Source organism: Carassius auratus, chromosome 22, assembly GCF_003368295.1.
Source record: "Carassius auratus strain Wakin chromosome 22, ASM336829v1, whole genome shotgun sequence".
In the NCBI taxonomy this organism is placed as follows: domain Eukaryota; kingdom Metazoa; phylum Chordata; class Actinopteri; order Cypriniformes; family Cyprinidae; genus Carassius; species Carassius auratus.
Genome location: NC_039264.1, coordinates 33674547 through 33695077, shown reverse-complemented (window position 1 = coordinate 33695077; position 20531 = coordinate 33674547). Strand labels below are relative to the sequence as shown.

The following is a 20531-nucleotide window of genomic DNA, read 5'->3' as shown; positions in this document are numbered from 1 at the left end:
TAACAGGTGTGGCATATCAAGATGCTGATTTGACAGCATGATCAGCCTTTAGGCCCTTTCCCACTGTGATTCTGGCAAATACACGGGAAATGTGTCCCGGCAATTGTTGCACTTGTTGTTAGATTTTGCACTTTCACACACCAGTGATTACCCGGAATATGTGCGTGCATTCACACACAACCCCTAAAGGTCCCGTAAAGACATGTGACATCAGGGTGTGACGTGTAATGTATGAGTCGAAAACGCTAGGCACGTTAACGTTCACTTAAAATGGCGATCTCAGCTTCAGCGCCGAAAGTGAGGAACTAACTGATCTCTGCTTCATTACAATTTGCAAATTTTTTAGTAGCGAACATTGATCTGCCTTCAAAACACCTGGTAAAAGAGTCACGTGATATCGTGTGTCATCACTACGACACACCCTTTACAGCATTAGTTCTGACTTTTGTTCACACAGAGCTCGTTCCGGGACTGAACCCGGCAATGTTCCTAGGTCCCTAACCCTGGATCAATCCCGGGACGTGTTTGCGTTCACACAGAAGGCGACCGGAAATTTACTGGGTCCAATGTTCAGTGTGAAAGGGCTTTAGGCTGGCCACAATAAAAGGCCACTCTAAAATGTGCAGTTTTATTGTATTGATGGTTCGAGGGGGGTGTCCGAAAACCAGTCAGTATCTGGTGTGACCACCATTTGCCTCATGCAGTGCTACACATCTCCATCTGATAACTTTCCGCGTTCCCGTCATCTTTATTTCAGAAGGTGACCCAGCTGACTTTACCAGAAAAAAAAAAAACTCAACACCAGCATCTAGTTGATTTGTCAAGAAATTGATTTATAATTCTACCAAAGTAGTATACTAAAAGATCCGTATTGCTGCGGAAAACATTGCTATAGTATACCGTATGGTTATAACCCCTAGTTATAAGTATATATCTCTTTTAGGGTAAAGTCAAAACAATTTCTTGAACTTTTTTTTCCTTTAAAAACTGCAGTCCTTTGGAATTAATGTGCAATGCTGGTTTATTAGATTTACATGGGTTTATGTAAAAATATCTCTTTTCAGCAAAACAAGCTGTTTAGTTAGCTACAGTAGAAGCACATGATGTTATTATAAAACGCACTGTTTCTTAGTTGTTTCTACTCCAATATTCAGTTCAACTTCTGCTATAAAGGAGATATAGTCTTGCATAACCTTAATGCATAAATTATTAACCTCCAGATTCTCCACCTCAAGACACTCATCCAGATAATAGAGCAGCACTTTTAAATATATAACTCATTGCCATTAATGATATAAGCCTATTATTCATTTACATATTTTATTAAGTTTTATTTGAATCAATTTGAATCAATACAATTCTAATATATATGCAGTGTATTGGTATAAATATTTTTTTTGTATTTAACAAATGTATTACATGTATCTAACTCTGTGATTTGATTTATTTCTCTTGTAGGCTAAATGATTGTGGCTTAACAGACAAAAGCTGTCCAGCTCTGGCTTCAGTTCTTGGATCAGATACCAATCTGAAAGAGCTGAACATGAACAATAATAATCTGCAGGATTCAGGAGTGAAGCTACTCTGCACTGGCCTGGAGAATATAAACTGCAAATTAGAGATACTGAGGTAAGTTTTGTGACAATCATTAGTGTTTTGTTCATTTAAATTTGGACAATTTGCAGGCTTTAATTTCAGCATAAACTCCACATTTCAGGCCCTCATTTACCAACAGTGCATATGCACAGATGTGTGTGTAACGAGTGCGGAAGAACAGTCTCATGCAAAGTTAGGGATCTTCCGTCTTGTACTTTAACATAGGAATGTGTGTAAATATAAGCACAACTCTGAGCATGCTTAAGCAGAGAATCTAGTGCTAGAATGGCAATACTACAAAAAGAAAGTGCTACTGTGTGTTTCCTGTGTCCTTTAATTGCAAATACTACATTTATAAATGAATATTTCAAGTTAGATGAGATATTTAGTCTTGTTTATCCCCCCAGGAAACAAGACTAAATATATATTTTGCTTATATATAGTAAATGCATCTTGATGATTTAAAGTAAAAACAAGACAAAAATAATAAGGTATGCCTTTTTTTGCGTGCAGCTGGGAAGTCATTTGAAATGTAGCTTTAGTGTCATGACTGATCTTGCTTTGCTGGAGGATTCTGCAAACCATGCTCTGTGCAGAAAACATGTTTAAAAAGAACGCACTGATCTGTTTAGTGAGTGCACAGAATGTCTTCTCAGTCGGTACTGCTTTCTTTTTCCATTATTTAGGGTGAGGACATTACACATTCACATGATATATAAAGGGAGGTGTTGTCACCATATATGGTTTATTGGAGCCGTTTCTGAATGCAAATGACAGTGTTTAAATGTGTTTTTTTTTAAGTCTAGATCTAGGCACAATGCTCTACTGCAGGATAAACACTGTACACTCAACACATTGACATATATTATTTCAATGTTACAAGGACATTTTTAAATTCTTGCTACTGGGTGTTTTTTGTGCGTCTTGTATAAGAGATTGCTGACTGAATGAGTTGCCATCATCATCATCACCAGTATTTGTTAAATGTCAGCTAAAACATACTGGTAAATATTCAGATTATAACTGAAGTGTTTTCTCTTCATGTAGTCTGAAGAACAACTGTATCACAGAAGGAGGTTGTAATGTTCTGGCTGCAGCTCTAAATTCAAACCCTTCAAATCTGACAGAGCTGGATCTGAGCAGGAATCAAATAGGAGACTCTGGAGTGACAGAAATCTCCAGCCTGCTGAGAAATTCACAGACACTACAGATACTCAGGTCTGAATTTGGTTAATCTAAACATGAATCAATGTTAAGCTCCAGCTGGTCTGTAAACTGGTGCTGTGTCAAAAGGAATGAAATTGGTGTGTTGGTGTAGATATTTTATAAAATATTGACAAACGGATGGATTTTTGGAGGTTATGGGAAATGATAATATTCTAATGGTGTAATGCATGTTTTTATGTATTCGATTTGTTCATTCATTCATTCATTCATTCATTCATCAGTTCATTCATTTCAGTTCATTCATTCATTCATTCATTCATCAGTTCATAAGTTTGGTCTTTCTGAAGAGTTTCAGACTGCAGTATCACAGAAGAAGGTTATAATACAGTTGCAATCAACATAATTCAACCCCCTTAACCTGCTAGACATTTTGCTGCGGAGAATATAATTTTATGAAAACAGATAACAAAGGCATTAGTAAAGTGTTAAAGTTTTAATACACTTTTGTGTGATGGAACATTGATGAATCATGATGAAATTCAAATTGAATCTAAACATTCATGTTCAGAATTATTAACCCCCCCCCCCCCCCAAAAGTCCAATTTTATTAATAAAAATCACCAATAAACGCTGCCTGTAAGTGTTTAGAAGCTTCGGTCATCTCTCTACTACAGTCTTGACCCATTCCTCATCTGAAAAAACTTCTTGATCACTGATAATCTTTGGTTTTCACATTGCCACTGCTTTCTTTAAATTCATCCAGATATTTTCAATGAGAGTTAAATCTGGAGACTGAACAAGCCACTCAAGAACATTCTATGACTGATCCCTGAACCAAGCAGAAGTAGATTTGGATGTGTACTTGGGATGACTTTCCTGCAGGAAAGTCCATTGATCATGAGCTTCAGTCTTTGCACCAAAGGCATTACAATTCTTGTCAAAATGACCTGATACTTCAAAGAATACAGTATTGTTCAAAATAATAGCAGTACAATGTGACTAACCAGAATAATCAAGGTTTTTAGTATATTTTTTATTGCTACGTGGCAAACAAGTTACCAGTAGGTTCAGTAGATTGTCAGAAAACAAACAAGACCCAGCATTCATGATATGCACGCTCTTAAGGCTGTGCAATTGGGCAATTAGTTGAAAGGGGTGTGTTCAAAAAAATAGCAGTGTCTACCTTTGACTGTACAAACTCAAAACTATTTTGTACAAACATTTTTTTTTTCTGGGATTTAGCAATCCTGTGAATCACTAAACTAATATTTAGTTGTATGACCACAGTTTTTTAAAACTGCTTGACATCTGTGTGGCATGGAGTCAACCAACTTGTGGCACCTCTCAGCTGTTATTCCACTCCATGATTCTTTAACAACATTCCACAATTCATTCACATTTCTTGGTTTTGCTTCAGAAACAGCATTTTTTATATCACCCCACAAGTTCTCAATTGGATTAAGGTCTGGAGATTGGGCTGGCCACTCCATAACATTAATTTTGTTGGTTTGGAACCAAGACTTTGCCCGTTTACTAGTGTGTTTTGGGTCATTGTCTTGTTGAAACAACCATTTCAAGGGCATGTCCTCTTCAGCATAGGGCAACATGACCTCTTCAAGTTTTTTAACATATGCAAACTGATCCATGATCCCTGGTATGCGATAAATAGGCCCAACACCAAAGTAGGAGAAACATGCCCATATCATGATGCTTGCACCTCCATGCTTCACTGTCTTCACTGTGTACTGTGGCTTGAATTCAGAGTTTGGGGGTCGTCTCACAAACTGCCTGTGGCCCTTGGACCCAAAAAAGAACAATTTTACTCTCATCAGTCCACAAAAATGTTCCTCCATTTCTCTTTAGGCCAGTTGATGTGTTCTTTGGCAAATTGTAACCTCTTCTGCACATGCCTTTTTTTAAAAGAGGGACTTTGTGGGGATTCTTGAAAATAGATTAGCTTCACACAGACGTCTTCTAACTGTCACAGTACTTACAGGTAACTCCAGACTGTCTTTGATCATCCTGGAGGTGATCATGAGCCTTTGCCATTCTGGTTATTCTTCTATCCATTTTGATGGTTGTCTTCCGTTTTCTTCCACGTCTCTCTGGTTTTGCTCTCCATTTTAAGGCATTGGAGATCATTTTAGCTGAACAGCCTATCATTTTTTGCACCTCTTTATAGGTTTTCCCCTCTCTAATCAACTTTTTAATCAAAGTACGCTGTTCTTCTGAACAATGTCTTGAACGACCCATTTTCCTCAGCTTTCAAATGCATGTTCAACAAGTGTTGGCTTCATCCTTAAATAGGGCCACCTGATTCACACTTTTATTCTCTATAACTTTTGTGAGATCTCTGTTGACTATTCCATTTTTGCTACTCAAACTTCAGCACATGCATGGGTTAACTCTGTGTATGTGTAACAGCTCAAGCTAATTCTGTTTTTATTAGAGTTTCTAAAGACATAATTGTGTTTTTAAACTATTTTATTCTCCACCATGCAAATAAGACATAAGAGAGTACTCCACTCCAAAATGAAAATTTACCCCCATGTCGTTCCAAACCCGTTAAAGCTTTATTCGTCGTTGGAACACAATTGAAGATATTTTGGATGAAAACCTTGAGGCTTTAGATTGCCAAGTAAAACAGCAATGTTGAATAAGGGTTGAATAATTGTGACATATCTCTGTTATTAAAATCTTATAACTCAAAATAATACATTATATAAGATTATATATTGACATTATGACTTTTAATATATTACTTTTGAAACCAGTGAACTGTTATAGATGTGATTTAGATTTAATCCTGGGTCTTCAGAAAAGCTTGTATTTGTAAAGTACTGCAGTTTCTGAGGGTTGAGTAATTTTGATTGCAACTGTAGGTTATAATTGTGGAAAATTAAAAATGCAAACACTAAAAATTGCATTTGTTGTAGTTTACGTTCACCAATTTATAACTTTACCCAGCTTTACTGTGAAAAGAGTCCATTCAGGTCAAAAATCCTGTAATGCATCTTTTTATTTTCTTCATTCTAGAACATGTACTTGTGTGACAATCTGTGATTTTCTCATAGACTTTCAGACTGCAGTATCACTGAAGAAGGTTATAAAGCTCTGTCTTCAGCTCTGATATCAAACCCTTCACACCTGATAGAGCTGGATCTCACAGGAAATGATCCTGGAGAATCAGGAGTGAATCAGCTCTGTGATTTACTACAGGAGCCAAATTGTCAACTCAACACACTGAGGTGAGACCTGATTAAATAATATAAAATCAATTATACAAATATTTAAAATGTATTACATATATTAGGGGTGTAACGGTACGTGTATTCGTACCGGACCGTTTCGGTACAGGGCTTTCGGTACGGTGCACGTGTGTAACGAATGACGGAATGCAATATTTTGTGCGTGGAATATAAGTACATTTTCGTGTTTCCAAATGAACATATTAAGTGGCGGAAGTCTCCGCGTTCAGCGCAAATCCTGCCCTGCAGCTGATTCTATAAGGCCGGTGACACACTGGATGCGTGGAGCAATTGTGTCTCAGTTGCGTGGCATGTCCGTTTTAATTCGGCTCCCATGTTAACAGGTTAGAGCTTGCAGACTGCCTGCATGAGACGCGTGGAAAAAACGTGCATGCTAGAAATAGAACCGACGCCTATTTTTGGAAGCGTTTCCAGACAAAATAGAATAGGAAAATATGTTTGTCATTTTGTACACAATACATATTAATTCATGACACTTTGATGTTTGAAAGTCTATAGGTTGACATAAATTCAGATATAAATGTAATTTAAAAAACAAATGAATAATTATCGATTTTCAAATATTGCACCTGTCAAACATAGTCTATTTTGCCATCAATACTGTTGACGGTGTTCCTTTATCAGTAGGCTTTATATTTATGCTCAACATGAAGTATAGATATTGTTGTCGGGAAGACAAGAGCCTGGTCTGTCGGCGGTCTCCCTCTGTGTCACCTACAGCAGCAGCAGCGCGCCATCGTCGCATCAGGCACGATTCTGGTGAAGCAGGCCTACAAGCTGGGATTGGTAATGCTGCACTGTAATCATAGTTATTTATTATATTTTTCATTATATTTTATTATGTTATTGGTTTGAGGCCGAGTATTTTATTAAGTGGAGAGCTTAATAACAGCAGTATTTTATTTCTTATTCTTTTAAAAAAAAAGTATTTAAAAAAGTGTATAGTAATAAACAACCTGCAGTTTAATGTTTGCATTTTTTTCCCTTACTGTACCGAAAATGAACCGAACCGTGACTTTAAAGGGGGGGTGAAATGCTCGTTTTCACTCAATATCCTGTTTATCTTGAGAACCTATAGAGTAGTACTGCATCCTTCATAACTCCAAAAAGTCTTTAGTTTTATTATATTCATAAGAGAAAGATAATCTGTACCGTTTTTTTCCCGGAAAACACGACCGGCTGGAGGCGTGATGTGTGGGCGGAGCTAAAGAATCACGAGCGCGAGTAAGCTTTTGCGTTGAGAGCATCTGGAAACTGTGACATTACCGTGAGGAAAAAAACATCATCCAAAACAAACCATGGCTAACAGTCAGATTCAGCCGTATATTAATGATCCAGAATCAGATCCAGAGGCTGAAATTTAACATCGCATGTTGTTTACTTGATGTTCTTACGCGCCGATAGCTAAGTTAACAACACAGAGATATTTGAAGCAGTTTTACTCACCGCCTGCGGTTCCAACACACGATCGTGACCCTTTTTCGTTGGGACTGCATTATCCTTAAGAAATAAACGATGTGCAAATCCGGCGTCAAACTGGGCCTTGTTTGTAAAACAAGCATCTTCGAAATGCAGGGAACAAACAAAAACACTTGCACAACTCCGTTGATGCTCTGTAAAAATAAACTCCATCCACTGGTCCCTTAATGCTGTTTTTTTTTGGTAATCTGTGCAGGGTTGTCTTGCCCTGGCAACCAAAAACACACTTCTTTTGTGACATTTGGCGACGCTCTCGCTCTGCTCAGTGAAGTCTGTTGTGCTCTCAGTGCTCTGCTATACGGGAGCGCGCGCTCTTCCGGCAGAAGTGCCTCAGGACCCATATAAGGAAATTCCGCTCCATCTAACGTCACACAGACCCATACTCGAAAAAAACTTTCCGAAACTTGTGACAAACCGAAGGAGTGTTTTGGAACAGAAATACTCCTTCAAACGTACAACTTAATTTTTGAAACTTTGTCCATGTTTAGCATGGGAATCCAACTCTTTAACAGTGTAAAAAACTCAGTATGCATGAAATAGCATTTCACCCCCCCTTTAAAACCGAGGTACGTACTGAACCGTGATTTTTACATACTGTTACACCCCTAATAAATATATATATATATATATATATATATATATATATATACACACACACACACACACACACACACATTATATTATTATATTATATTAAAGTGTATTATAGAATAATATTATTTCACTAATTCAGCCAGGTACACAATCTGTTGTTGAAAATGATCAAACATTAAAGATCAGATGCTGCAGCTGCTGTTGTTTTGATGATAAATGTCAGCACATTTTAGTTTTGTTAAAAGTTAAAGCTTAATCAGACATTTTGGATAAGATTTAAATAGATTCATGTTTAGATTAACACATAGATGTGCTGGTGTTCAGTAGTTTGATGCCTCAATAGTTAACATTTATGATTGTGTTATTGTGGACATTTCTCATGAAACATATTCAGTGTGATTTATTATCCTGATTGTTTAAATGTTGTTGAATGCACTGTACATTAATTTTCCATCAAGCTCAGATTCACAACACTGTAGATCTACTTAGGGCTGAAACGATTCCTTGAGTAACTCGATTACAAAAATTGATTTATTTTAAATCTCACGTCAGGTTCTTTCGCAATGATTGTTTTAATGTGACAACGCGTTTACGTCACCCACAAAGCGGAAGGAGACACAAGCGCTGCGTCCGAGGTTGCATACTGCAAGGAGTCAGCAGTGTTTTGATTTGAGGGCGCGGGCAAATGTAAAGAGAACGTCGTGGCGTGTGTCCATTGCAAGATAGAGCTGGCATACCACAACTAGGGCCCTATGATTTCCGCGATGCAGATAATGCGGAGGGAATTGAGGAATCCAGTCATAAAAACGGACAGTTAAACACGGAATGGCACGGAATTTGCCAAATTTTGAATGAATTAATCAATAATAGGTCATTGCACTTACATCAAATCACAATATGGAATAATATCTGTAAATATTAAGTCGGAACAGACTATTTAAATATGAATCCTGCATGTTCTGCGTGTCTCTGTTAATGAATGGAGTAGAAGCGTGACTTCCTTTATTTACACACACTGAAGCGCGCATGACACTCACGGTAATTTCAGCATCTGCTGTATCACAGGTCTTGAACACATGAGGAACATCTCCAGAACTGCTCTGACAGTCACTTCATGAGCATTTGACCGTTTGATTTGAGTAAACTAGCGTCACATCACATACACAGAACTGTAAAGGTACGTCAACCCGTCAAAATAAAAGTCCGGCTAAAGACTATTGTTCAGCAGAATGTACATAGCCTACCACAAAAAATATATATATATTATTTTTTTAAAGGTTTAATCACACAACATTTCTTCCATGTTTTATTTTTAATAGTAAATCCCCTTTGTTTACCAAAAAGTTATGTTAATTTTCAATAATTAAAAGTTAAATTAAATTAATGTTTTATGTGTTTAATGTTTAATGTGCATCTCAGAAAATGCTTTATTTAAAACCCCAACTGAATGGCACTTAAATGAACTTAATTCATCTGTCAACTTTCTTGTCATTGTTCACAGTACAAGTACAGACAGAGAAACAATAGGTAATAATTAAATGTTTATTCATGATGTATGCATTGCATTCTATGCATTTAAAAAAAAAAAGTTGTACATTTTAAGAGGCCTGTGATGGTCACGGAGGGACCGCACGTTCAACATGGACGTTAATACGCACAAACACACGCAGAGACTGTTTGGTGATACAAGAGTTTATTGTAATTATTGATCAGAGAGTGAATAAAATACCTGCAACCCTCAGGCCATACTCCCCACTGCAGAAACAGCACCATTACCACATGTGGAGGGACAAACTCACAGAAAACACTTTACACATGTTCCCTTAAATATACAGAGTCTGAAACAAACATATTGGCATGATGTTCTACTAAATCTACTTTGATGTTATTAATCCGTTCACATTAAAGTGTTGGGAAGTCGTGGCCTAATGGTTAGAGGGTTGGACTCCCAATCGAAGGGTTGTGAGTTCTAGTCTCGGGCCGGCAGGAATTGTGGGTGGGTGGAGTGCATGTACAGTTCTCTCTCCACCTTCAATACCACGACTTAGGTGCCCTTGAGCAAGGCATTAATAAATGGCTGCCCACTGCTCCGGGTGTGTGCTCCCAGTGTGTGTGTGTGTGTTCACTGCTCTGTGTGTGTGCATTTCGGATGGGTTAAATGCAGAGCACAAATTCTGAGTATGGGTCACCATACTTGGCTGAATGTCACTTCACACACTTCACACACACTTCACATTAAACAGGAAATAACAGCAATAACTCGGCCACGTTGCCCCTGAAACCCCCACGCTCAATTAATACATGGTAGAATCCCACCCTAAGCGGAACCAATAATTCCTGCCATTGTTTCTTACCAAGACTCTTAAAATCACGGGACAAACGCTACACGGGAACAATACACATAGTTTACAGGTATTTAATTCACTCTCTGATCAATAATTACAATAAACTCTTGTATCACCAAACATTCTCGGTGTGTGTTTGTGCGTATGTGTGCGTATTAACGTCCATGTTGAATGTGCGGTCCCTCCGTGACCGTCACAACACCCAGGAGTCTTATTTTATCTTGCATAATTAATATTGCACTTTAATTAAGCAAAAACACATTTTATCCGATTACTCGATTAATCGATGGAATTTTTGGTAGAATACTCGATTACTAAAATATTTGATAACTACAGCCCTAATTCTACTACAGCAGATCTATTACAGACCACAAACATGTGATGGAGACGATCACTGATGATTCAGCACACACACACACACACACACACACACACACACACACGTCTGAACCTGCAGTTCCTCTCATAATGAGCAGAATTATCAGTTAAATAAAACTATCCAGAGATGATCTGATCATGTTCTCTATTAGTGGATCAGAAATCCAGTATTTGGTGAATTCTGCTACATAATAATAGAAAGAGCCGGCATCAAAAGATAATCTAAATATATCACTATGAATGTTTAGCTGTCACAAGCTAGTTATCTCTTTGTTAACTTTCCTCATCTCCTGCTTAAAAGCCAGAACGATCTTCAGATTTTTGAGAATCATAAGCTTTTGCCCCTGAGTTTCTTTTAAATTTACTTTTGACTTTTGTCTTTCTTAAAAAAAAAAATTATATTTAAATGTTCAACTGTTTAAACTTGAACTAGAGCTTTTCATTACAAACAGTGTTTGACAATCTTTAAATGTTTTGTGATGCAATGCACATTGAATTGAATCCAGCTTCATCTTCTCTTCTGCAGGTTTTTGGGTCCTGCTGCAGATGAAGGCTGTCAGTATGTGACTGGAATTGTGGGTAAAAACCCGTTACTCCAGCGAGAGCTGAATCTGAGTGGACGTAAACTAGGAGACACAGGAGTGAATCAGATCTCTGCTCTGCTGCAGGATAAACACTGTAGACTCAACACACTGAAGTGAGTATCTTACATCATTTCACATGTTACATGACTAGTAATGTTACAGTCCAGTGTTAATTTTGACACTAAATTTTAATTTAGTTTTAGTCTTAGTCTTTTGACTATAATTCTTTTTAGTTTTAGTCAAGTTTTAGTCATCTGATTTGTTTTAATTTTAGTCTTATTTTAGTCGACTAAAATTGCTTGGTATTTTAGTCGACTAAAATAAGACTAAAATCAATAACAGATTTACTATACAATTTTTTACAGCTGGTATAGGAAACAAACTTAACCAAAATATATAAAACACAAATTCAACTTTATTTCAACACAACTGTGTCTTTATTTCGATTCAAAAGCTTTTATGCAGCAACAAACACTGTCATGATAATGTAAACAATAACTAGCTGCCAATTGACCATCAATAAAAGAAAAATAAAGTTAGGTCCAGGACCTTAAAGCTTACAGCTGAGCTGAACAATAAGTGCATACATTTAAAGTAAATATTTAATAAGTTGGGTGGATAAAAAAAGTAACAAGATTTTATAAGGTATTCATTTGTCTAGCAATATTGTATGTTTTAAATACTACAATATTGCTAGATTATGTATAATGATAGGATGTGAACGTTCACGTTTCACATGACTAATATAAAAATATTTGAGATATTGTCAACAAGTAGAACATTATAAAATATACTAAACATTAGTATTAATCAAATGTATGTATCATAATATTACGTATTAGTATTGTGCTCTCATCTAACTTGAAGAAGGGGCTATTTTACAGTACTTTTCAGTTCGTAATATTTAATGCTACAACATCTACGCACTGCAGTCTTCCAATTTTGCTTAGCTCAATAAACAAAAGAACATCGTTGTGAAATTACATTTGAGAAAATGTCCAGGTGGCTCGTCTGTAAATGTCTTTTCAAATTGGTTGTGTTCTTGCCACGAATGAGCGCTCCGCGTGCTTTACACTTTGTTTTGTTTTGTTCGTCGTCAAACGTGAAGTGAGCTGTGGACATTTTGTCGGTCTTTTAGACATCACCTCTTCGAATGCCGACTTCCCGGGAGCTCATTTAAAAACTGAAAACCTTCGCTTCACGTCTCAATAAGTCAGGCTCGGATTGGTTCTCTTCTCTCATGCAGTCTCGCCTGTTCCGTTTTGCCGGTTCTTTTGTTCATTCCTCGCATCTCTCCCGTCTGCTGATTTGATTTTCGTCACAGTCTATTTTCGTCTCGTCCTTTATTCGTCGACGATAATGTCAATCAATTTAGTCATAGTTTTAGTCTCCATCAGTGCCTTCTTTTTTAGTTTTCGTTTTGTTTTCGTCCGCAAAAATATATTCGTGACGAAAATAATGACGAAAATATTTAGTCAACGAAATTAACACTGTTACAGTCGTCTATTTTAATTCTCATTTGAGTCCGACCCCACTTTATAAAGCTTGGAAGAGCCAGGACATTTTTAATATAACTCTGATTATATTTGTCTGAAAGAAGAAATTCATATACATCTAGGATGTCTTGAAGGTGAGTAAATCATGGAGTAATTTTCATTTTTGGGTGAACTATCCCTTTAAGTGCACAGAGGTTGGAGAAAATAATGTGAACACATTAGAAATAGACAGTATTTTATTAAAGTGTTTACTGTCTTTTGTCTTTAATACAGCTTCCAACCTTCTTAGAAAAGATTAATACAACTTTTGAATAGACTTCAGTTAAAAGTGTCTCTTACTTCTGCTGTGACTGCTGAATGTGATCATGTTTACTGACTACAAACCGAGGATTGAAGACTAATTTAAAAAAAAAGTATATGCGTGTATGCCAGGTTTTTTGGCCAACTGGGTCTCTGAGTTTAGGTTAAGGAGGTTATGAATGAAGCTGGAGTTTCTCTGCGTCTGGAGAGCATCAGTGCAGAGGATCATTTTATAAAGTTAAAGACTATGAAGTGCAACACACACACCTCTGATACAATCTCAGAAAAAGTAGTCTGGGGTTTCATGACCCTTTAAAAACTATCTTCCCATCACCCTCACTGACTGTTACCAGTGATGCGCGGGTCAATATATAAACAACCCACACCTGACCAGTGTTTTAAACTAACCTGCCCGCAACTCGGACCGCAAAAAAAGAAAAAGAAAATATTGTAGCGTCATTGGGCCATAGATGTAGGAACTAGGGGTTTAAACAAAAAAACTTAATATATTCTAATTTTCTCAAGAATTATAACAAAAAAATTGTCAATAAGCTCATAATTTGTACACAAATATTCTAGTCTGGCTATGTCTAATTTGTATGTTTCTGCAAGTTCAGCAGACCGTGAGGTTTGGGTTTGTTCTGATCAGAGCTCGTGAGCGGAGAGCACATTTCTGAATATTCACTCATTCGGGGGGGTCTCGCTCAACCCAAAATGGCCTGCTGGTTCCAAAATATGTGGAATAAGGGCTGACTCCGACTAATTATTATTATTTTTTCTAGTCGACTAGTAGTTGTTCATTTAAGCCATTCATGGACAAATCACATTCTTATATTAATTTAATTACTTATAGGCTATAGCCTACAGGAAAATAAGCGTTATGACCGCACGCATAAAGCTTGCCACAAAGAATTGGTTAAAGTAATGATTATGAATGTCTAAATTAGCAAGGACACATTTAATTGTTTAGTTACAAACTGGTGTTTTCTGATTCGCTGTAAAGATGAAGTGGACGATGCGGACTCGCCATAAACGCCAGAGAGAAATGCACATTTCATTTGGATTACATCATCAGAGAGTAGCCTATTTATTTTGTTTTGAATATTTTCATTTAAAAGTAGTCATTTCATTTCAGTAGTCATATTTCTCAAATCTGCGAGGCACAAGCTGAGTTTCGGCATCCTCCAGTTCACATCAATGCAAGTGATCGTTCCAGCACCTCATTACATTGTCTGCTATATATTTGCTTCTTATTTATTAAATACGGGCAACTGATTGATAAAACATTGATCTTCACCTTTTCTCTTGCACCCGCTCATTTTTGGATCAACCCGAGATAGCTTGTTTTTTGCACTATATATATGTATATTTTTATATATGTTCATATATTTTTGTATAGTTAATCTGTCTATATTCTGTACTGTATATTTTACTTGTAAAGTTAGTTGTTGTTTGATCTAAACATTTGAAATTTCTGCTCATACAGCAGGTCAAATACACAACCCAATATCCAATCATTTCACTTAATAATAGCAAAAATACACAAACATTTCTCTTTTATCCAGTGGGACAGAACTGTTTTCATTGTGTTTGTTAATGGGACACAACAGAATAGTTGTGTGCTGCTGTATCAGATCATATTCATAGTGTTTATTGATGCTTCATATCATCTCTCTGTCATCAAACACCAGATTAATGAATGTGTAACACAACTGAACAGAACCGGTCCAGACTGGGCTTTATTCTGTGCAGGCATTGCTTCTTCAGTCTGACCTGTTTCAGAGAAATATTACTGTACTTCACATCTACACACACAGACAAACCTACAGTTTTATTTAGATGTGCAAAGTTGAATCTGTGAAGCAAAGCTGATCAAGTCACTGGACAGAGCAGAGCGAATGCATTTACGTTGTAGTGATGTGCAGACCAGAATCAGTTTAATCACAAATACACAGCAGTCAGGACTTTTATTTTAGACAATATGATCAGTTTTAGACAAAAGATGAAATAAGAATTATATGACAGAAATAAAAAGATATGAAAGATGTTAACACCTTTCACACAAGGTTGTTAGGAATTAAAACTTTGTTCTATTTCTATCAAGAATCAGGAGAAATTGTACATAAATCCATAAATAAGTGTAAATTATTTGATTAAATGAACAACTTATTTGTTTTTCTGTTTTGAAGACCAAATTTGTGGGAAATTATTCAAAGGTGTTCAGACACTCTTCATCTGTTTTTTGTTTTATCAAGACATTGTGACTTTATTAAATAGTTTTCTTCTATCTTCTCTCTTTCTCTCAATGTAGATTAAGATGCTGTGATTTGACAGATGAAGGTTGTTCTGCTGTGACTTCATGAACATAACGTGTCTGATTCATTGTGTTTTCTCTTTCTGTCTTCAGTCTGAGTAGATGCAGTATTACAGAGAAACAGTGTCTCATCCTGACTTCAGCTCTGAAATCAAACCCATCACACCTGAGAGAACTGAACCTGAGCTGGAATAAACTACTAGGAGACTCTGGAGTGAAACACCTCAGTGATCTACTGATGAACACACAATTCAAGCTGGAGAAACTACAGTTAGTATCATTATACTCTACAGCAGTTACAGTCAGATTAAAGATTACTGTTTACTTTCAGGAAAAGGAAAGGATGTGACGTGTGGCAAAGTATAGTGTCCCATACTCTGAACATATGCTCTGCATTTAACACACACACACACCGTGAACACACACACACACACACACACACACCCACACACAGTGTACACACACACCGTGAACACACACACACACCATGAAAACACACACACACCCACACACAGTGTACACACACACACCGTGAACACACACACACCCACACACCGTGTACACACACACACCATGAAAACACACACACACCCACACACAGTGTACACACACACCGTGTACACACACACCGTGAACACACACACACAGTGTACACACACACACACACACACACACACACACACACACCATGAACACACTCAGATTTAATATTATTTTTAAATAGTTCTGTAGTTCATCCTGTATCTTAATCTACTTTAATATTTTTTCTTCTGTTTTTGTTTATGGTCATATAATAAGGTTTTTGGTAATGTTTTAATTATTACACTGTATGGTGTTAACAGATGATGAATTACTCACACATGAACATAACGTGTCTGAGTCATTGTGTTTTCTCTTTCTGTCTTCAGTCTGCGTGATTGCAGTATTACAGAGAAACAGTGTCTCATCCTGACTTCAGCTCTGAAATCAAACCCATCACACCTGAGAGAACTGAACCTGAGCGGGAATGAACTACTAGGAGACTCTGGAGTGAAACACCTCAGTGATCTACTGATGAACACACAATTCAAGCTGGAGAAACTAGAGTTAGTATCATTATACTCTACAGCAGTTACAGTCAGATTAAAGATTACTGTTTACTTTCAGGAAAAGGAAAGGAAAGGATGTGACGTTTGGCCAAGTCTAGTGCATTTAACACATATACACACACACACACACACACACACACACACACACAAACACACCTGCAGCGCTGAGGAACAGCATTTAACACACACACACACCGTGAACAGATACACGCACACTCTCTCACACACACACACACTCTTTCTCTCTCTCTCACACACACACACACACACACACACACACTTTCTCTCTCTCTCACACACACACACCTGCAGCGCTGAGGAACAGTTGGGGTTCAGTTCTTGCTCGAGGGTCTCTGTTTTGAGGTATTTATTTGGGGCTGGTTAGTAAAGGTTTGCAATCACTATGGCACATCCGGTTAGAATGCAATGACTCTGATGTTTCTTCTTTAATTTTTATTCTCCACTGTAGATATGTGGGTATGTGTCTGAAAGTATACACACAATAATGGTAAATAAAAGGTACACAATAATAAGTATAACAACAATAAAAATTGACAACAATATTATATAGTTACAAAAGGCATTAAATAGGATTAACTATATTCAATGTATAATTACAATAAATCAACATTATGTACAGACTGCTCTGAGCGGGACTCGAACCCGCGGCCGTAACATTATTAGCGCCATTCCGGCGGTCTGATGTAAACAAATGACGGTGCAATGATAGAACGTTAATCTTGAGGCATTCATAGGTACGCATGCAAATAAGCATATAATCCATATAACGGGTCTGATAAGCATATAAACAGCTGTCATAAACTATCATAATCACATTAATTCACACAAAGGAATGGCAATTGCTGAATCTTTGTACACACGCATACAGTATTGCCATTAATATCTGAAGTCTGTGATTATCTTAAACCGCAACAATACACAAATGTATTAATAACAAAGATAAGAACATTTGAACTTACTTCTAGTTGCACGCACACACTTGAAATAAACTTTGGAGAACACTCATTAGCTCCGCACTAAACTTTCTGATGCAACACACTTCTATATCCTTTGGCGGAACTACTTTCAGATGACCCTAAAGCTGTACTGAGTCGTAGTTTCAACTGTCAATTAAAAAGCCCACCAATAGCATTCACTGTCCATTGTTTGTTATCGCAGTCTTTACAACAGTCTCATTTCAGTCAGTCACCGCAGATCACAGTAATCCAGTTCATTAATGGACCAAATTATTATTATTATTATTTTGTTCACTCAGACCTGTACAGTAAAGAATGACAATTGCAAAAAAAGTTACAAATGTCTTTAAGTAAATTGTAATTAGGGATGCACGATCATGATTTTTCATGGCCGATACCGATTTGCGTTTTTTTTTTTTTTTTTAATCTTTAAACAACAAATAAGAAAGAAGGAAAGTGTGCATAAACAACATGTTTATTTGGTATTTTATAGCCCAAATTGGTTTTTGACTATTGAAAACAATAACCGTAACCATCTGAAATTAACGGCAGTAACTGCACAGTAAGTAGACTACATTCAATACAAACAGATGATACAGACCTCAGCATTTAGCTTTTGTTTCTGAATTGTGTTGAAACTACAGAGAACTGGCCTTAAATAAAAGATTAACTGTGACCATGTGAAATTAAAGACAACTGCATAGTTCTACAATCCAAACAACACAATCAACACACATTCAATAAGAGGTTTCTTAATCAGCATTCAGTATTTTAGTTTTTAAGTTTGGTTTTTAAAAAAAAAGGTCTTTACCAGTGAGACTAAATAAAAGTATGCTATATAAACGCATTATTCCAAAATGTTAAAATCAAATAATGTTGGTGCGAATAAAACAAAGATGCAAAGTGTTATGGTAATGATTCACATATATATATATATATATTTTTTTACTTTGAAAAATAAATAACTATTGTCTCAAGTTAAAAAATATAGATGTCCATCATTACCCTGTTTTTTTTTTTTTAATTGGATGAATTAAACACCTTTTTGCAAGCTCTACTTTACAAAAAAACAACAACAAACATTTCAGTTTTGTCACAGTTAGTCCGTTTCGTTTCTCATCCAACACGTGAGAAGTTGATCTGAACATCCTTCACTGTCTCCTCTTGTGGAGGGCGCGGACAGGTACAGATACACTCGCGATAAAGGGACTCTTATTTTGTGCAGTCGGCTGTTCGCTTCCTGTTATCTGTGCCTCAGACGTGTAGCTCTGCACTTCCGGCGCTTAACGGCTGTCCGTGTCCTGCGAACAGATTTCGAAATACTTCCACACAAATGACATGATAGCGAATGATTACAATGTAGTCTGTGCATGCGGGCGTACTTCCGGAAAAATCGGTCGAAAAAAGACCAAAAACCAGCCAAAAGCCGATTGCGTTTTTTAAGCGCAAACCGTCCGATTTATGGCCTTTCAACCGGTGAATCCCTAATTGTAATTCAGAAACAGAATTCTTGATTTCTCACATTTAAACTACATTTTCACATTTAATGTTATTTTAAGTAGTTCTGTAGTTCATCCTGTGTCTACTTTGTTCATCTTTTTTCTTCTGTTTTTGTTTATGGTCATGTTTTAAGGTTTTTGGTAATGTTTTATTAATTATTGCACTGTATGGTGTTAACAGATGATGAATTACTCACACATGAACATAACGTGTCTGATTCATTGTGTTTTCTCTTTCTGTCTTCAGTCTGTGTTATTGCAGTATTACAGAGAAACAGTGTCTCATCCTGACTTCAGCTCTGAAATCAAACCCATCACACCTGAGAGAACTGAACCTGAGCAGGAATAAACTACTAGGAGACTCTGGAGTGAAACACCTCAGTGATCTACTGATGAACACACAATTCAAGCTGGAGAAACTAGAGTTAGTATCATTATACTCTACAGCACTTACAGTCAGATTAAAGATTACTGTTTACTTTCAGGAAAAGAAAAGAAAAGAAAAGAATGTGACGTGTGGCCAAATATAGTGTCCCATAATTTGAACATGTGATCTGCATTTAACACACACACACACACACAAACACACACACACACAGTGAACACACACACACACACACACACTCTCTCTCTCTCTCACACACACCTTGAACACACACAGTGAACACACACACCTTGAAAACACACACTCACTCTCATACACACACGCACACACACACAGTGAAAAGACACTCTCTCACATACACACACACAGTGAACGCACACACACACACACACACACACACACAGTGAAAACACACTCTCTCACATACACACACACAGTGAACACACACGCACACACACACACACACACACATACACACACACAGTGAACACACACACACCTGCAGTTGTGGTTCAGTTCTTGCTCGAGGGTCTCATCTCAGTCAATCACCGGAGATCACAGTAATCCAGTTCATTAATGGACCAAAATTATTATTTTTTATAATATTTTTATTCACTCAGACATGTACAGTAAAGAATGACAGTAGCAAAAAAAGTAAAAAATATATTTAAATAAATTGTAATTCAGAAACAGAATTTTCTTGATTTCTCACATTTAATGTTATTTTATTAATGTTCTGTAGTTCATCCTGTGTCTACTTTGTTCATCTTTTTTCTTCTGTTTTTCTTCATGGTCATATAATAAGGTTTTAGGCAGTGTTTTATTTATTGCACTGTATGTTGTTAACACATGATGAATTACTCACACATGAACATAACGTGTCTGATTCATTGTGTTTTCTCTTTCTGTCTTCAGTCTGTGTAGATGCAGTATTACAGAGAAACAGTGTCTCATCCTGACTTCAGCTCTGAAATCAAACCCATCACACCTGAGAGAACTGAACCTGAGCGTGAATCAAATAAAAAACACAGGAGTGTATCACTTATGTGACGTACTGAAG

General features: G+C 36.8%; 1 protein-coding gene across 1 annotated transcript; it reads left to right on the top strand.

Annotated features, from left to right (window-relative positions):
- Positions 1 to 1460: 1460 nt before the first annotated feature.
- On the top strand, positions 1461 to 14240 carry LOC113040602 (ribonuclease inhibitor-like). Its single transcript, XM_026198903.1, has 4 exons — positions 1461 to 1629; positions 5838 to 6011; positions 11355 to 11407; positions 14212 to 14240. The coding sequence occupies exons 1-4, from the start codon at positions 1544 to 1546 to the stop codon at positions 14238 to 14240; spliced, it is 342 nt and encodes a 113-aa protein (XP_026054688.1). The 5' UTR covers positions 1461 to 1543.
- Positions 14241 to 20531: the final 6291 nt, after the last annotated feature.